We start from the raw sequence: 20,384 nt of genomic DNA on the forward strand, positions 1-20,384 counted from the left end.
ATGTTGTTTATATTCGACCAGGTAAATATTATTAAAAGCGGATGTTTTTAAACACTGTTATTAAAATAAAACATAAACTAGGTCCATATCCATTTTTTTATAATTCACTTTAAGAAACATAAAACTTTGTATTTTCAATAAATAAAATCAAAACAGAAGATATCGTCCCCTTAGTATAACAATAGCCTATGTGCTCATAGGCTATTATTTTTTTATTGAATTTTTGGATTCTCCATCGTCGATTTTATATGTGGTCAAAATTTTGTCAAATTCTAGTTCCACAAAGTGGGTCAAAACGTCAGTCAAAAAATAATAAATATTTGCAGACATAACGAGATTTGGGTGAGAGCTACTTTCGACAAAAAGTTTGAAATTAATTTTCTCAAAACATCAAAAAATTTATAGGCTATTTTAATACTAAGGGGACGATATATAAGTTTTTGTTGAACATTTATTTTAAATTTTTGTGTTGTACGTAAAATTTACGTATATTAGCATTAACGTAGGGTAAAACTATCTTACGATTCTAGGGTTAAAGCATTTATATGTGAGATACCGGCCGAAACATTGGAAGGAGTATGCCAAAATTGGACTAAGCGGATGGACCATTTGAAGCGCAGTCGCGGTCAACATTTGATTGAAATAATCTTCAAACATTAAATTATGAAAACTGTAATATCGATTTAAATAAAAATTTCATGCATTCTTCTGAATTTTACTTGTGTTTTTTTGAAAAACTTTCTTATAGCTCTTGAAAAATCACCGTTTACTTACTTTCATTCCAAGGTTTGAAGTAAACTGATTTTGATTTCCTGACAATTAAATGAAAATATGCCTCACTAGAAAAATATATTTGTTGCCAAACTTAGCGTGTTTGAGGGCCACCGCGTGCACTAAGTGAAATGCGCATTACCACCAAAAACGAATATTCTCCTGAACTCGTTGAGAGCTCTAGCTTAAATTGCGCTTAAATTGAGAGCTCTAACGGAGAGACGCATCATTTGTCTTCGTTCACTTCAATAGGATCTTGTAAGTGAATCGTAAGAGCTCTTTGCGCTCAAAACTTTCATCGAGCTCATGGTTGAAATCCAAGTTGAGTTGAAATTCCTGAATTGAGTTGCTCACACTCGACCAAATTCTCATTGGTGCACACAGTACGTCGTCGAAAGCCTTGAGTATTTTCAACTAGCAAGCAAGTCTCATGAATTTTTACACAAACTGTGGCATAGCAAGCGGGTTGGAGGCTCCAATCTCTTCGCAATAAGAGTATAATTTTAGCAGCTAATCACTGAAATACTGAGTGACAGTAAAAGTTTTGAGTGCGCAAAAATGGCGAAGCGCACCGTCGAAAGAACTTTTGATTTCAAAGTAAACTTGGGCCAACCGGTATGACACTAGGAAAAAATTGCAAGGCAAACAATTTTTCGTGCTTTATCACTGCAATAAGTAAATGATTATTATTAACTTTCTAATATCAATATTATTATCACTTCATTGCTGCTTGAAATATTTGAAACTTATTGATAAAGTTTCTTAACAAGAACCCTTGCATTTCATGCTGATAGAAGATAAAAAGTACTTAGAAATAGTAATAAGTTCATAAATATTAGCTATAGTAGACAAAATTGAACGGAAAACAACATTTGTGAATCACAAGTTATTTAATAAAAGTCGCATCAAGTTCTCCCCCTTTTTGAGTTTCTTACTCTGACTGACTCACTGAACGTTCTGGGCGCTGTTGCCAAATTTCTCACTGGGACAAAACATTGCTAATTTTTTTTACCTTTGGTTTTTGTTTCTCTAATTTATGCTGCAAAAATTGACAAGATAATCGTATACCTACCCGCCGATAAGCGCGCGATAAGGGAAGTGTAATAACGTATAAAAATATTTTCTTGCGAGTGGTTTTGTATAAAAGCTGTCTAGCACCCCAGCGGCGCGAAATATTTAACGTTTGACGTGGTGGTTAGTTAGCTGCGTTCAGTCAGTACTTAATTTCTGTAAATGGCTAGAAATAGCTGCTTCGGCTACCTAACTTTGCTCTTACTGACGCTGACTGGTTCGCCTATCGCTGCGCAACACGCGCCGCACTGGTGGGATAATCGCAACTCGATTGTACACCTCTTCGAGTGGAAATGGGCGGATATAGCTAAAGAGTGTGAACAGTTTTTAGCGCCGCATGGCTTTGCCGGTGTGCAGGTGAGTTTTTTTATTATTGTGGTGAATATCCAATTTCTCTTTAATATATTTTTTATCCTGCTTAAATATATAATATATTTACTTTCTGGCATGTAGGTCTCACCCGCTGCCGAGAATGTCGTGATCGCCGGCCGTCCATGGTGGGAGCGCTACCAGCCAATCTCTTACAGACTCATCACACGCTCCGGCAATGAAACCGAGTTCGCCGATATGGTACGAAGATGCAACGATGTAGGCGTGCGCATCTACGTCGATGTGCTGCTCAATCATATGGCTGCCTCCAATGAGGGCATCGTGCACGGCACAGGCGGTTCGTTTGCCTATCCGAGCGCAAAGAATTTTCCAGCCGTGCCTTATGTTGAAAGCGATTTTCATCCAACCTGCGATATTGAAGATTGGAATGATCGTTTACAAGTGCAAAATTGTGAATTAGTTTGCTTGAAGGATTTAGATCAAAGCAGCGAATGGGTGCGTGAACGTCTGGGGGACTTCCTAGATCATTTGATTGAATTAGGCGTGGCTGGTTTTCGTGTGGATGCGGCCAAGCATATGCCAGCTGACGAATTGAAGGTAATATTTGACATGTATTCAATTGATTTTCCTAAAATTCGTTTACCACTTTCAGCTAATCTATGAAAGCGTGCGCGATCTCAACATCGAACAGGGTTTTCCGCGCAATGCGCGCCCTTTCATCTATCAAGAGGTCATCGATCATGGACACGAAACTATCAGCAAATACGAGTATAGCCCGCTCGGCGCGGTCACCGAATTCCTTTTCTCCGAGGAGATTAGCGGCGCCTTTCGCGGTCACAATCAGCTCAAGTGGCTGCAAAGCTGGGGTACCGCGTGGGGTTTTTTACCATCCGTGAACGCCTTCGTCTTCGTCGATAATCATGACAACCAACGTGGGGGCGGTAACGTCCTCACCTATAAAACTGCCAAGCAATACAAAATGGCTACTGCTTTCATGCTCGCCTACCCGTTTGGCATCTCACGCATTATGAGCTCATTTGATTTCGTAGACCACGATCAAGCGCCTCCAGCTGATGCTGATGAGCAGTTACTTTCCCCCACATTCGATGAAGATGGTGCTTGTGTGAACGGTTGGATCTGTGAGCATCGTTGGCGTCAAATCTATAATATGGTGGATTTCAAAAATGTGGTGAGTGGCACCTCGTTAACCGGTTGGTGGGACAATGACGATAATCAGATCGCTTTTTGTCGTGGCGAGCGCGGTTTTATTGCCTTCAATGGCAATAAATGGGATTTGAGGGAACGTTTGAATACTTGCTTGTCAGCAGGTGTGTACTGTGATGTGATTTCGGGTGCGCTCGTGAATGGCAATTGCACTGGCAAGTTCGTGGTAGTGGATGATTCGGGCTATGCTGATATTGTATTGGCTGCAGATGAGTTCGATGGTGTGTTCGCCATACATGCAAATGCGAAGCTGGAGAATGCAGTCGGTGACGTAATCACTGAAAATTTTATCGACAAGATGCTAAGCACCGAGGAAACGTGGGACATCATCAGTGATTTTGTGGGACTTTTATTAAGAAGTGATTTTTATGACAAAGGAAGAATATAAAAGAAAATAATTTTTAAATACAATATATTAAAAAAAAACATTTTTATGAAAAATTACTTAGCTCTTGAATTCAGCCAAGTAAGCTGGATGCTGCATCGTTGTCATGATTTTTTAGTTGCTGCTTGTGAGCTATGGCAAATTGCTTTTTTACCTCAGTCACAGTTTGTTTGGCAAGATCACGATGATGGTCGCAATTCCTTTTATAGTGTGTCATGCTTACTCTTCTTCTTCTTAATTGGCGCGATAACCGCTTACGCGATTTAGATCAAGTTTAATAAAGCGCGCCAGTCGTTTCTTTCTCGTGCTAACCGGCGCCAATTGGACACACCAAGTGAAGCCAAGTATTCTCCACCTGATCTTTCCAACGCAAAGGAGGCCTTCCTCTTCCTCTGCTGCTACCTGCTGGTACCGCATCGAACACTTTGAATAACGGAGTGTTTGTATTCATTCGGACGACATGACTCAGCCAGTGTAGTCGCTGGATCTTTATTCGCTGCGCTATGTCTATGTCGTCGTAGAGCTCATACAGCTCATCGTAAAATCGCCTGCGATATTTGCCGTTGCCAACGTGCAAAGGCCCGAAAATCGTACGCAGAATCTTTCTCTCAAACACTCCAAGCGTCGCTTCATCGGATGTTGTCATCGTCCACGCTTCTGCGCCATACATTAGGACGGGCATGATGAGAGTCTTGTAGAGTGTTAGTTTTGTTCGTCGAGGGAGGACTTTACTGCTCAATTGCCTATTTAGTCCAAAGTAGCACTTGTTGGTAAGAGAGATTCTACGTTGGATTTCAAGGCTGACATTGTTATCGGTGTTAATGCTGGTTCCTAAATATACCAAGTCTTTTACAACCTCGAAATCATAACTGTCAACAGCGACGTGGGTGCCGATACGCGAGTTTGTTTGATGACAGGAGGTATACAGCATACCTCGTTCCCCGCCAGGCCCATTCGCTTTGCCTCTTTATTCAGTTTGGAGAAGGCAGAACTAACAGCGCGGTTGTTAAGGCCGATGATGTCAATATCACCGGCATACGCCAACAATTGTACGCTCTTATAAAATATTGTACTTGAGCGATTAAGTTCTGCGGCTCGTACGATCCGCTCCAACATCAAGTTAAAGAAGTCACACGCCAGCGAGTCACCCTGTCTGAAACCTCGTTTGGTATCAAACGGCTCGGAGAGGTCCTTCCCAATTCTGATGGCGCATTTCAAGCTCCTCGCACTCACGTATTTCGGTCTCTCGTTTTTCTTTCGGATAAGAAGGCCAATCAGAGCAAAATTGAGGGAATTATAGCACTTTTTCCGAAGGGAATTCACAGTTTTGTTGTTGGACAACCGATTTTCATGATTTTTGCATATTTCTGCAATTACGCGTCGAAATTTCAAGCCAATCAGAGCAAAGCTGAGCGAGTTATAGCATTCTTACTGGAAGGTTATATATCAAAGCTTCAGGCCAATCAGAGCAACATTGAGGAAGTTACAGTAATTCTTCCGAGGAGACTTTCCTTTCTTAGCTCTCGGTAGCGATCGCACATGGCTCGCGTTGCGCCGGATTGCAGCGTGGCTCTATAGGCAGTATCTTTTCTATCTGCGGCAGCATGCCATTCCTCGTCGTACCAACTGTTTTTACGGCCTCGCCGGAACCCGATTTCTTCTTCGGCGACGGTACGTAGAGAACGAGAAATGTTGCTCCATTGCTCGTGCATGCCGGTTGGTTGGACAGTACTCTCTGAGAACAGGAATGAGAGTCAAGTGGCGAATCTTCTGGCTGTCTGTTGTGATTGCAGCTTTTCGATATTGAACATTCTTTGCGTAGGTAGATGTACGTTTTTTGCTACACAGAGACGTGTGCATATTTTGGCTGCAACGAGGTAATGATCTGAATCGATGTGGGGTCCTCGGATCGTGCGTACATCTAAAACACTGGCAGCGTGTCTTCCATCTATCACAACATGATCGATTTGGTCTCGCATTTTTCGATCAGGAGACACCCAGGTAGCTTGGTTTATCTTCTTATGCTGGACTCTGGTGCTGCAGACTATCATGTTTCGAGTCCCGGCGAAGTCGATCAGCCTCTGTCCGTTTCCGGATGTTTCGTTGTACAGGCTGAATTTTCCGACTGTGGCACCAAATATTCCCTTCTTTCTGACCCTGGCGTTGAAGTCGCCAAGCACGATTTTTATGTCGTGACGGGGGCAGCGCTCATAGGAACGTTCCAAGTGCTCATAGAAGGAATCTTTGGTCCCGAGATGTTTAAAAATTTCGCTTTTATGCAAATTATTGCGAGACGCTCATCCGGCGGAGTAAATGACAGTGCTTGACCACGAAAACTCTCCCTCTCTCTCTCTCTCTCTCTCTCTCTCTCTCTCTCTCTATAAATCCAACACCGAAGGAGCGCAACTTTACATAGCAGCTTTAGTAGACGCCGCAAGGTCCTTTGTTTTTCTTGGCTTTTTCTTGTCCATCGCATTTCTCGAATGGCAGTGATGTCGGCTTTTGCTCTCACGAGACATCAACCAGCCGGGTAGGGGCACCTTCCACATTAAGGGCCTGAACTTTCTAAGTGCATGCCCTTAAACCATAGTCCTTAGTTCGTTTGCAGGGTTGGCCATCAGAATAAGCAGTTCTCATCCGAGGCTTTGTTGTGTTTTTCATTGGGGAAGTATTTTTACGTAGCGGGACCCAAACCAAACCAAACGCACAACCACTAACCTGGGTTGATTCGCCTTCTCAGATTAGCTCGCCCGCAAACCGATGTTCGGGAGCTGTCCAGAGGATACTTGGGTGAAGCGCGGAATTGGTGAGCTGCATGCAGAAAGAATCGAATCGAAGAAAGTTTAATATGCTCTAAAAAATAAAGCCAGCAGTATTTCCTTCAGTATTGCTGAATATAGTTTATAGGTAGCTCAGATATAAAGATCTGCTGTTTCGCACGGCGTTTATACCTAAGAAAGAGTAGATCTTCAGTTCTCAAAAAAATAAAAAATTAAATTTTTGGCGTGGACCCTAAAGTGAATATACGACAGATGTTATTGTTTAGCGCTCTTTACAATAAAATTTGTTATTTACAAAAAACCTAAAAATTAAAAAATTAAAAAATTAAAAAAACGCAGAAAAGTGAAAAAACATACCTCGTATTTTGTTTTTTCATTCAAAAACGACAAAACTTTATTTTTTCAAATGCATACACTCAATATTTGTTTTTGTAGTTTCTGCACTGCTTCGGCACGATTTTTCCATAAATACATATAAATTATTGCACAATTTCATAATAATAATACTTTTCATAGTTAATAATTAATTTTAATGACGATAATATTTATATAAATCCATTTACTATTCTCAAAGGTATTTTTTTTTCAATTTAAACTTTTTTATTACCAACTATTTATAAATTTGTATGTTGATGAAATGTTATGAAATAAATACTTGTGATTTTTTTCGCAAAGCAAATTCTCAGCATTTTTAGTGAAAATGCGTTCTTCAAATTTTGTTTGTTCTTACAAATTTTCGTCAATATCTGTTGAATTTCCTTATCATTTCGACGCTTCGTCACATTGGCCGAGCTGCAAATTTTTTTGTTTTCATAGTTTAATTTATCTCACTTCAATATTTTATTTTATTTACTTCTACTTTATGGTTTAATCAGTACGCCAATAACAACGATGTTAAATAACAGGACAAAATACAAACGTACACACAGAATACAGGGTGCTTTGCGCTTCTGCAGGAAAACATTGTGAGTAAAGCACATTTTCCAATAAGAATTTTAAAACTTGCTTCCATTTTCTCAGCATTTATAAGCATTTTACAGTTACTATTTTTATGTATATATATTTTTTTCATTAACTGTAAGAAGTTTATTAGGTGAAAACTTTTGTAATAACATTCATAGAAAAATTTTTGTATTATTTTATTTTTTTATTACATACTTTACTTTAAATTTAAAAAAAATTTTTAAGTGTTCTTTTATTATTATTATTTTTTATTTACTTTTAATTTATAATTTATTTATGTTCCCCCTAGGAACCACGGGAAAATATATATTCATATATATATACATATATTTTTTTTTATCTAAATTTTTATAACCCTTTTGCATTCTATTTTTTGCTAAACGACAAATTTTTTCTACAATACTTATTTTCTTTTTTCAATCTTCTGAATCACTAAACTCTCTAAATTAGTACTACATTAATTTTTTCATTATTATATTTGTTTTTGCTTGTTTGTTGGTATGATTTATATTTGTAGAATATTAAAAATCCACGCTTTTTGCCAGTGATTATTTTCATTGGAAAAATTGCTTGTCTGCAAATAGAAAAGGGGAGAAATCGTATTTTAAGGGGCGTTCAAATATTGGACTTGCTTTGGTTGCAGGCAAAGAAAGATTTTTAAGCAACTTTTTTCGGAACTCTTTCCAGTGTTTTTTGGTTTCTTTGCCGCATTTTAAAAAATAAAATTTTTTAAAATAAAATTTTTAAAAATAAAATGTTTAAGAACTGAGCATATTTTATGTAGTATTGTGCAACTATTTTGAAGCTGTGAAATGAAAGAATCTCAAAGTTGGTCTTGGGCTGAAAGAAAAGAGAAAGTCAGGATAAAAAATATTGCATTTGAGTCTAACAAAAAAAAAAAAAAAAATAAAAACTCTTTATATTCCCACTCAAAGCTTTATAACGGAAAAACACAGTATAAGACAGATAGTAAATTTATAAATGAAATAAATAAAAACAAAGCAGTACCAGGCAGTCGGTAAATTTATAAATGAAATAATAAGAATAAATTGTAATATTTTTAATATAAAAAGCGCCACATTTTTTCTTTGTTTTCTATTTTTGAATGAAAAGGAAAACCGGAAAACAAGTAAAGGGTGATTTTTTAGCTATTATCTTTTTAAACAGTTGGCTTAAACAGCTGACGCACGTTTCGTGTTTTGTTTCACTGTCAAACATCATCAGTTTGGTCTATAATTTAACCATGAATTGTCTTACAAACGAACAACGCTTGACAATCATTGAATTTTATTATGAAAATGCGTGTTCTGTTAAGAAAGTTTAAGATCGATCCACTTTTTTATCGAAAAATTGTGTTCGGCGACGAAGCTCATTTTTGGACCAATGGGTACGTAAATAAGCAGAATTGTCGATTTTGGAGTGAAGATCAGCCAGAAGAATTGCAAGAGCTACCAATGTATCCAGAAAAGGTCACAGTTTGGTGGAGGTATCATTGGACCGTACTTCTTCAAAGATACTGCTAATCGTAACGTAACTGTAAATGGTGAGCGCTACCGTGAAATGATATCCAACTTTTTTTGCCCAAATTGCAAGAGCTTGACTTGCATGACATGTGGTTTCAGGAAGACGGTGCCACATGCCACACAGCGAACGTAACAATGGATTTGTTGAGAGGCGATTTCGAGACCTGTCGATTGGCCATCGTGCGATATAACGCCTTTAGATTATTTTTTGTGGGGCTATGTTAAGGCTCATGTCTATTCAGACAAGCCTGCTTCAATTAACGAATTGGAAGACAACATTAAAGCATTTATATGTGAGATACCGACCGAAACATTGGAAAGAGTATGCCAAAATTGGACTAAGCGGATGGTCCATTTGAAGCGCAGTCGCGGTCAACATTTGCATGAAATAATCTTCAAACATTAAATTATATGGACTGTACTATCGATTTAAATAAAAATTTCATGCATTTTTCTGAATTTTACGTGTGTTTTTTTGAAAAACTTTCCTATAGCTTTTAAAAAATCACCCTTTATATAAAATGCATAAACAAAGCTTTTAAGGGGACAGATACCTGTAAAATTTCGATTTTTTGTTTTATAAAATGTTAATATAATCCTTTAAGAATATGTCAAAAAATTCTTAGAACGTAAATTTAAATGTTTCTTATATTATCGATCGTCAACCGTGACGACTCTATTCTTTGCGTTCGAGCGCTGGGAGAGGTAAAGTTAAGTCGTATTCAAACTTTAGACGCGTTTTACTCAAAACTATATTTTTCGAATTGGATTACACGATAACTCAAAAAGTTATTGGCACGATAACCCGAAAAGTTATTGACGTGAAACAGATTGGAGTTTTCAGTGGCAGTCAGGCTGCACTGAAGGCCCTGGAGAACGCAAAGCAAACCTCAAAGATTGTTCAAGAATGTAAGAAGAAGCTCAATTCTGTCGCAAGACAAAACAGGCTTGTACTTATATGGGTTCCGGGGCACTCCGGTGTTCAAGGAAACGAAATCGCCGACGAATTGGCCAACCATGGATCAGCGGTACCCCACAGGGGCCAGAGCCAATAATCGGAATCAGTTCCACAGGAATCATGAATTGGATCAGCGATTATGTATGCAATCTACATAAAGAGCGATGGTCCGGTCTAGAACGCTGCAGAACTGCAAAGTGTTTTGTGGCAAGTCCGAACTGAAAACTGTCAAACTTTCTACTAAAACTTGGAAGGAAAGACGTTCGGTTGATGGTTGGCATCATTACAGGACACAACCCATGGGGTCAGCATATGACCACCATTGGAATCATCGAGGATCCGACATGCCTGTCATGCTTGGAGGAGGCAGATAGCACTGAGCACTTTCTTTGTGAGTGTCCTGCCTTTGCTAGAGCAAGGCTAAGAGTATTGGGTTCCGATATCATGAGAATGAGTAATATTCGTTCTCTAAAACTGGAGAATATTTACAGATTTGCCAAAGAATCTGGAAAATTCTCTCAGGACTAAATATCTCTATCTCTGTCTCTATTCTTTCCTGTCTCTCTCTGATACTTTTCTCCTTCCCTCCTTCACTATATACCTCCTTTCCAGAGCTTTAAATACAATGGGCTTTTTAGCCTCTTGTGTTTTGGGAGCCACCAAATCTCCTGGTGCTCCTTGGCTCGACCTTTTCAAATTTCAATTTTCAATATTGAACGATCTCCCTGAAATTTTGCACACATCGTTTTTATGATATTACTTTCTATGTAAATTTATAAGTTTTTGAAAATTTTTCGAAAAATTTATTTATTTTTAAGCAAAAATAGTAGGAAATTTGGGCCCAAAATTAATTTTTTTTAAGCATTTTGTTCCGCGATTTTTTTTCCATTTTTGTTTCATTCATATAGAAATTATGACATTAATAAACAAACAAATTTTTGGTTTTTTGTATTCAGGTCACTGACGCCGATGCTACATCCGCCATTTCAAATGATTAAAATAAAAAAAAGTGTATATATTATTTTAATGTATGTATATATAAAATGTGTGCCAATTTTGAAAAAAATATATTCACTTCTTCTATTTAAAAAATTTTAATGAAAATCAGGGATCAGAAGATATGGCCGTTTACAGGTATTTGTCCGCTTAATAAATATTAAAAATTCAAAAGGTAAATCCATGAAAATTTAGTAAAAGTTTCAATTAAAAAAAAATTTCATTTATTTAAGGCAACTTCAAAATAACAAAAGTTACAATAAAAATAACCATTAAATAATAAAATTAAATAATGAAATGAAAGTAAATCTAGGTAAGTAGTTTCAATTTACAGTCTTTTACCAAAGTGGAAAGAACAACCAAACTAAAAGAAACATCAAGCCCATAGAAATTTTATTAAAACTAAAGAAAACATCTGGTATTTTTGATGCCTACAAAATAATAAACACACGAGAAAAAAAAATAAATATAATAATGAAAAATTAATAAATATTAACAAAATTGTAAATTTTTTTTTTTCAAAACATGACTTTACACTTATAGTTTTTGAATGAAATTAAAAAAAAAACTTTAATTTGTTAAAATTAAAAAAAAAAACAAAAATGTGACGCAAGAAATACAAAATAATAAACAACGAAAAACAGTAAAAATGTTCATATAAAAATCATAAAAATAAATAAAAACTAATATAACATTAAAAAAATTAAATAATGAGCTAAACAAAAATAATAATATAAAATAAATACAAAAAATATATATAAATATAAATAATATTTATAAAATAAAAAAATTTCGTTTGCAAATAGACCTTTGCACTTACAATTTTTCAATAAAACTTAAAAAAATTAGATTTAGGTACTGAAAAGAAAAAGACAAATTTCCATTATTTCTGATTTGACATCTACAAACTAGTAGGTGCGCAACTAAGTTCCCGCTGTTTGTCAATAGATGCAGCCAGCAGTGTGAGCTAGTCGATTCAAACATAACCTAAACGCCATAAACCAAGCTTAGACATATGGCAGACAAACTGCTTCGACACATTAGTGATTTTGTTTTGGTATCATATACTTTTGGTTTTGTGAAAATGTTTGATTTTGTGCCGAATAATCGGCATTTGGGGGAAGTGTTGTTTTTGCTCTTTCATTCGACGGCTGAAGCGCATCGAGAGCCACAAAAAGTTAATGGAGATGCGGCTTTAAGTGAAACAACGTGCCGAGATTGGTTCCGTCGCTTCAAAGACGGTGGCTTTAATGTTGACGACCGTCTGCGTGAAGGAAGGCCAAACACCTTCGAAGACGCTGAATTGGAGGCATTGCCCAATGAGGATCCGTGCCAAAGGCAAGAAGAGCTTACTTCAGTGCTAGGAGTTACCCGTCAATCCATTTCCAAGCGATTGCATGCTTAGAGAATGATTCAGAAACAGAGGACTTGAGTTCCTTATGAGTTAAAACCATGGGATGTTGAACGTCGTTTTTTCGCCTGTGAACAACTGTTCCAGCAGTAAAAAAGGCAGGGTCGTCTTCATCGCATCGTGACGGTAAAAAAGAAAAATAAAAAAAGATACATAAAAATTAAACGAAAAATGTTTAATTAAAAATTAAAAAACTCGATATTCGTGAAAATTACAAAACAAAATTTTTATTAATAAAACACAATATTTAAAAAATTATGTTCATATATATATTAAAAAATACAGAACTATTTTATATTAAAATATTTGACAGCTAAATAAACATTTTTTTATTCAACTCATTTTATCTTGCATTTTTTATTTATTTGCTCTTAACCATTTAACATAATTTAATTTAGATTAAAGCATAAACTTAAAAAAGCGACTTTGGTTTCAAAGGAAATATGCTCATATACAGATATATGTATGTACATATATGTACATCCATGGATTGAAAATAGACAACAAATTATTAAAAATAATATCACATTTGGATTGAAATAAAAAATTTTGGGATTAAATAAAAAACTTGTTAATAAAATTATAATAGATTGAAACAGAAAAAAAAATTCACAAAATTTCGAAACCTTAAATGAAAGACATTTATTTTATATTTAATTATTTCGTATTTTATATTTCATAAATACTTTATATTTGACTTTTATTCTTATTTATTATTTATTTATTTTTGTTTTTTGGTTTTGTTCGGAAAGAAAATTAAGAAAAACCTACCATTTAAAATTTCTTGAGACTGAATTTATAAAAGCTCTTGAAAATAATTTTGTAAAAGCTTTTGAAATTAAAATTATTAGATTTTTTGGGCATATTTTGGTGAAAGCTTCTGCAAAACTAAGTTATTCAAATTTTTGAACATATTTTGGTAAAACCGTCAGAAAAAATTACAAAAAAAAAACACTTGAAAGGGAGTTTACTAAAGCTCTTGAAAATACATTTGTAAAAGCTTCTGCAAATTAAAACATTACTCAAGTTTTTGAGCTTTTGAAAATAATTTTGTGAAACTTCGGAAAAAAATGATTCAAGTTGTTGAGCATATTTTGGTAAAAGCTTAAAATTAAGTTTGTGAAAGCTTCTGAAAAAAATTGGAAATAAAATTACTTGAAAGTGAATTTCCCAAGGCTCGTGAAAATAATTTTGTAAAAGCTTCTGAAACTAAAATTACTAGATTTTTTGAGCAAATTTTGGTGAAAAAATTTGGCTACTGAAAAAAAATTGGAAATAAAATTACTTCAAAGTAAATTTACCAAAGCTTTTAAAAATAATTTTATGAAAGCTTCTGAAAAAAAAATTATTTAATTTCAAATGTTTAAAAATTATTTGATTTTTATTTTTATTTATTTAATTTTAAATGTTTAAAAATTATTTGAGTTTTATTCTTATTTACTTATTTCTTTTGTCTTATTTTGTTCAGAAAGAATCTTAATATAAAATAAAATTATACGCAAACTAATCACCCTTTCCGAGAATTTATAATTTTTGCAAATGGCGTCGTACGTCAGTCATGTTTGATATTTGTGAACTGGACAGTTGCTGCACACAAAAATATAAGCAATGAATGAAGTAAAGATTTCCATCACTCAAAATCATTTTTTAATTTTTTTTTTTTTTCATTTAGTAAAAATGTTATTCACAATCAACACTGAATGATTAATTTTTTCGTCACCTTCTAACAGGTGGCAGTAAAGTAATCCTCCTATCAGAAAATGCTATAAATTTTGCGATTGGCCCCTAGTGTCAGTTCTGTTTTGACATTTGTGTAGTAAACACATGCGAAATACACGTTAATAAACAATGTTGCGCTACACTGCTCCAGAACGCGGAATATTGCTGACTATTTATTTGACCAATAATCGGTCGGTGACTTTGGCACAACGTGAATTTCGTCGCAGATTTCCTCGCCGTCCAACGACTACTGGTGAAATAGTGCGACGTTTAGCCGCTCGCCTCGAAGAGACTGGCACAACACGAGATACTGCCAGGCGTGGCAGACCCCAGAGTGGCTGTTCTGCAGAGAATATTGCTGCTGTAGCCGAGGATGTCATGGAAGCGCCGTCGACATCGACCAGACGGCGTGCCACGCAAATGGGTATCAGTCGACGGTCTTTACAGCGAATTTTGGTACAAGATTTGAAGATGTTTCCGTACAAAGTCCACACGGTGCATCAGCTGTTAGCTGCTGACCGCCAATCGCGTCTAACATATGCTCAAGCCATCCTTACTCACCACCAAGAGGAAGATGATTTTCCATCAAAAATAATCATGAGTGATGAGACCCATTTCCATCTTAGCGGGTACGTGAATAAGCAAATCTTACGCTTCTGGGGCACTGAAAATCCGCGTGTAACCCACGAAGAGCCATTACACCTGCTATTTTCGCTGGAGGAGTCATCGGACCTTTTTTCTTCGAAGATGTCGCGGGCCAAACGGTTACTGTGAATGGTGAGCGCTACAAAGCAATGATCAACGACTTCTTTTTCCTGCAACTTGATGAATTGGGATTGGAAAACATGTGGTTCCAACAGGACGGTGCAACGGCACACACTGCACGTGCCACAACCGATATGCTGAAGGATGCATTTCCCGAGTGCCTTATCTCCCGTTGTGGCGATTCGCACTGGTCAGCAAGATCGCCTGATTTGACCGCTCCAGACTTCTTTTTGTGGGGCTTTTTGAAGTCGCGGGCTTATGTCAACAAACCTCAGACTCTTGCAGCTCTTAAAGACAATATCCGTCAAGAATGTGAGGACCTATCGCCGGAAGTTTTGGCCAAAGTGATGGAAAATGCCATAAAAACGGCTCAAATGGCAATCAACTGTGCCGGCGGCCATTTACATGACATCATATTCTGGACTTGATGTAAAAAAAATTAAAAGGCCAAATAAAAATAAGCCACAAGAAGAATCAAAGTTTTTTTTTTTTTTTTTTTTTTAATTACAACCAGAAAACATCGCAAGGTTACTTTTGCGCCACCTTGTATAATGATAAAATTACATGATTCCTTAGTTTCATATAAACTAACCTCAAATTGAAACAAAAAATTATTTTGGGTTAAATAATTTTAAAATAAAAAAACACCGTGATTAAATATGTGAATATGCAAAAAAAATGTTAAGTTACAATTTTCAAAATCAAAAAGAATAAATTATTTATTTACTAAATTAATGATATTTGCTCTGTTTTATATCGAAGTAGATACTAAAATCCGACTTCTTCTTAAATATCAGCTAATAATATGAAATACTACAGCAAATGCACATTTAATGCTCACTACAAAATAAGATTCCAAAGCAAAGCTAAGCATCTACATCTACATCTAAATATTGACTGGCAATCAAGCAATTTTTCCAATTGCATTCGCAAATGATTTGAAAGCAAAAAAGCTCAACTGGCGCAACATTAAGCTGGTTCACACCAGTGAATGTTAATGAAATTCTCTGTTACATTAACATTCTCTGTTCACACCACCAAAGCACATCCAAAAGTAGACTACAGCAGGCAGCAAGCAGTAAAAAGCAAATTAACCAATCAACTAAATAAGCAAGCCATAAATATAGCCTACTTTTGGGATGACAATTTTGAAATGCTCAACAGATGTAAGGCCTTTGTGGAGCGCTCATGTTTGATAAAGTATTTTGAGCTTGCGTGTTTCTACTAGTTAAAGCGTGTGACTTGGCGTAACAGACTATTTGAATATTTAACTGTGGCTAAAATTTAATAAACTTAACGGATATTAGATTTTCAATATTTTTCCAACATCAATTCCGTAACTTTCACATTTATTATATTTGTAAAATTTATTTGTTGCAGTTAAGTTGATTTGTATGAACCTTAGCTAAGAAGTTTGTGTGTATGTGTAAACATATTTTCCATACAAATATAGATTTTCGCATTTATCAATAACTGTTTATATTTATCTACGCTTTATAACTGTTATATTTATGCAATTTGGTTTGTTTGTGTGTAAAGGCTTTTAAGCGTTTAAATTCGTGCTGATTAGTGTAGTGACGTATTTTGTTCTAGAACTGAAATAGAGTAAAACTGATAGATATGTTTTTCGAAAAATGTTAATAAACGTATGATTTGGATGAAGCAGCTTAAAGCGACATTAAAATGGCTGTTTGGTATGGTAGTTTCAAAAAATACTTGCTAGATTTTGTAAGCCCCAATCATGTAGGCTTAAAAAAGGAATCACGAGCGGTGGAGAGAAATTTGTTGTCTACAAAGCCTTAGAAATTTTTTGCGGAAGCTTCTTAGCATGAAATTGCAAAGCTTTTGAAAATAGTGAAAGCTCCCAAAAAATAATAAGAAAAAAATCATTTGCGTATACTTTAGTAAAGATTTCTAAAAAATAAAGAAAAATTTACTTCAAAATGAAACTGCCAAAGAAACAATGATATTAAAAATAATTTTGTGCGGGTATCCGAAAGACAATTTATGTAAGTACAAAAGCCCGCGATTATAACTCTGTGAACGCGTTTTAAAAGCAGATATTATAATCTTCTAAAACTTGGCTGGCCTAAGCTCTGGAGTAAAGTTTGGTGAAAGCACCGAATAAAATGATCTCAAAGGTAATTAAAAAATTGAAAAAAGTGGAAAAAATCCAAAAAAATTACCAGAAATCTGAATTTTTTTAAGCTTTCTATCAATTAATTTGCAGTTAAATATTGTTTGATGAAATCTTTTAAAAGTGAATTTTCCAAAGCTATTAAGAACAACTTTGGGAAAGCTTCTTAAAATACAATAAAATTACTAAATTTTTGAGGCATACTTTAGTAAAAGCTTCTAGAAAAGTTGCCGAAAAAAGAGACTTGAAAGTAAATTTGCCAAAGCTCTTGAAATCCTGAAAATAAAGTAACTAAATTTTTGAGCAAATTTTAGTGAAAGCTGCTGAAAGACTTACGAAATTAAATTAGTTTAAATTGACTTTAGCAAAGCTCTTCAAATGAATTTTATAGTGAAAGCTGCTGACAAAATTACCAAACAAAAATTAGTTGAAAGTGAATTTTCTTAAGCGCTTGAAAATAATTTTGTAAAAGCTTCTGAAACTAAAAGTACTAGATTTTTTTAGCATATTTTGGTACATATTTGAAAGGGAATTTACTAAGGCTCTTGAAAACAAATTTGTTAAAGCTTCTGCAAATAAAAATATTATTCAAGTTTGTAAGCTTTTGAAAATGATTTTGTGAAGCTTCTGATTCAAATGATTCAAGTTGTTGAGCATATTTTGGTAAAAGCTTCAAAATAAGTTTGTGAAAGCTTCTGAAAAAAATGTATGAAGGTTTTTGAGCACATTTTAGTGAAAGCTGCTGACAAAATTACCAACAAAATTAGTTGTAAGTGAATTTTCTTAAGCTCTTCAAAATAACTTTGTAAAAGCTTCTATAAATAAAAACATCATTTAAGTTTTTCAGCTTTCGAAAATAATTTGTGAAGCTTCTGAAAAAAAATGATTCAAGTTCTTGAGCATATTTTAGTAAAAGCTTCAAAATAAGTTTGTGAAAGCTTCTGAAAAAAAATTATGAACGTTTTTGAGCATATTTTGGTAAAAGAGTCAGAGAAAATTATCACTTGGAATTATTTGAAAGGAAGGTGCACTCACAAGGTTCTTAAACATAATTAGTGAAAGCTTCAGAAAATAAAATTACCAAAGCTCTTGCATACAAGTTGGAGAAAGCTTTGCAGCTTTGCGGAATAAAATTATCTGAAAATGAAATATCTAAAGCCTTTTAACATAAGTTGGGAATGTGTTTTTGGTAGAATTTATGTGAAGCTTTCGAATTAAATTTTGTGAAAGCTTTAAAACATATATTTTGAAGTTTTTCGTATATACAGTAATTTGATGTAATTTTTTTTTTCATTCAAAACAAGTGCCAATTATTTCCTGTTTTGTTTTTTTTTTTTGGATATACGATTAGACATTTTTTTAAGTGCCTTTTTTAAATATATCTTAGTTTCCATTACCGCTAAACAGCCAATTTGTAAATATTCCACGCTCCAGTTGTTGCAGTCGGTTTTGTGTGGGTGTTGGTTTAAATGTGACAAATCGTGTGTGTGTATCTGGGTGTGCATAGTGAATATTTTCTATTTTATATAAATTTTTTTATTAGTATTTTTTATTTTTGAAACATTTCGAAACAGCCTAAGAACCAGAACCATTTCATGTATACACCGGTAAACTCCATGTAAATATTTTGAAATTTATTGCATATTTGGAAAAGTATATGGCATGTAAATATTTTATTTGATCTCACTTCATCTACACGAAACATTTAGATTGTCCAAAGTTTTATTCTTCTTCTTCTTATTATTATTATTATGATTTTTGTCTGTTGCATGAATATACCATTCATATTCGTATGTGTGTATGTATATGTTCTTGAACACGAATGCGCTAGTGAAATATATTTATTAATATGGTTGTAAATATGTATATTTTTAAGGTGGCAAACATTTTGGTCTTGTTTATTTGTATTTGTAAATATTTTATTAATCTCATTTTTACTGAAGTGGCAAAAAAAATCTTGCGCTATATTTATTTTTTGTGTGGTTTTGCTTATTTAATTTGGATTAAACGGGCAGGTACTGTAATGCACTTGCGAGTGGATTTCGATGCAGTTACCAGAAAGTTTCAATCGAGTTCCCTCGTCAGTGAATTACAGCGCCTGGCCGTATATTTTAAATGTTTGGTGAAAAAATGCAGGTTTTAATTAATCTTACAGAGGTTTGATAATATTTCTTATTTATATTTATTTTTTTTTTATATTTATTTAAGGTTTGTGTTGCATTGCAAGTGTTGTACCGTTAGACTTTAGAGAATTCGTTTTTGTGAAGATTATTGTTCATCATTACTTACATAGCAATTTTTTTCATAAGACTAGGTTGAAACAGTGGGTCGATTTCAGTTGGATTTTTTATTAAATAAAAATTTATTTATTTATAAATTTTTATAAAATTCATTATTTATTGATTTTCTTCAACAATTGTATATTTAATTATTTCGTATTTATTTTTTAAATAAAAAATTTGCAGTTCTCGATTGAAAGCTGTTTATTTTTTGTAGAGTTTGAAACGAGAATCGTAAATTCAAACTGTGTTAAAAAAGTATTTACGCTCACATAAATACATAAATCTATGCTTTATTTATTCCGGTACATTTTTCAATCTGTTTAAAGCCGAAGTAATCAAAATAATTACTATCCTTAGTCCTTGATATTCCCCCTCGCCAAAGAGGAATGCAACGAAATACTGCCTCCCTGACTGGTCTTTTCTGCAACTTCAACCATATCTTAGACACCAAAAATTAAAACCTCTGGCAACTTGTCAACCATTTTCGTATTCCTAACACAATTATTACACAGTGCAGCAAAATTAAAAAAAAAAAAGTGCGCTTAGTACACATAACAGAAGTGAAACTTTCAAGGCAGACAAAGAAAGAGGGAGAGACGCCAGATAGAATGAGAGAGAGAGAGAGAGAGAGAGAGAGAAAGAATATGTATCTAAAAAACTTACAACATTTGTAGAGAATACAAATAGACAAAATTTACAAAAAACGGAGAAGGGTCGACTGGTGTAGGTAAACGCCGGACACAAACCGTGGCAACAACGCGCACTACTCCGAGCGTTTATCGCCCGCACAATCGCAGTGATTCCAGGACCGCAACAACGGCACAAATTACCGCAAGGCAATACCAATAAATCCGAGCCGGAATGGATAGTACTTTATAGAACGCCCAAGCACTAGCCAGGAAACGGAAATAAGCGTCAAAAAGTAGGCACCAAAAAAATTGGGACCAAAAAACGCCCCAAACAGTAGGCACCAAAAAAACGCCAAACGAATTGGGACCAAAAACCGCCCAAGCAGTGGGCACCAAGGAGATATAAAAATAGCCTAAAGTGTATCTAAGATATGTATACA

At 34.7% G+C, this 20,384-nt stretch overlaps 1 protein-coding gene across 1 annotated transcript; it reads left to right on the forward strand.

The window, feature by feature from the left end:
- Positions 1-1,996: 1,996 nt before the first annotated feature.
- LOC129244301 (alpha-amylase-related protein) lies at positions 1,997-3,784 on the forward strand. Its single transcript, XM_054881916.1, has 3 exons — positions 1,997-2,199; positions 2,296-2,769; positions 2,825-3,784. Exons 1-3 carry the CDS (start codon positions 2,005-2,007, stop codon positions 3,782-3,784), a joined length of 1,629 nt encoding a protein of 542 aa, XP_054737891.1. The 5' UTR covers positions 1,997-2,004.
- Positions 3,785-20,384: the final 16,600 nt, after the last annotated feature.

This window comes from Anastrepha obliqua, chromosome 4, assembly GCF_027943255.1.
Source record: "Anastrepha obliqua isolate idAnaObli1 chromosome 4, idAnaObli1_1.0, whole genome shotgun sequence".
Taxonomy (NCBI): Eukaryota; Metazoa; Arthropoda; class Insecta; order Diptera; family Tephritidae; genus Anastrepha; species Anastrepha obliqua.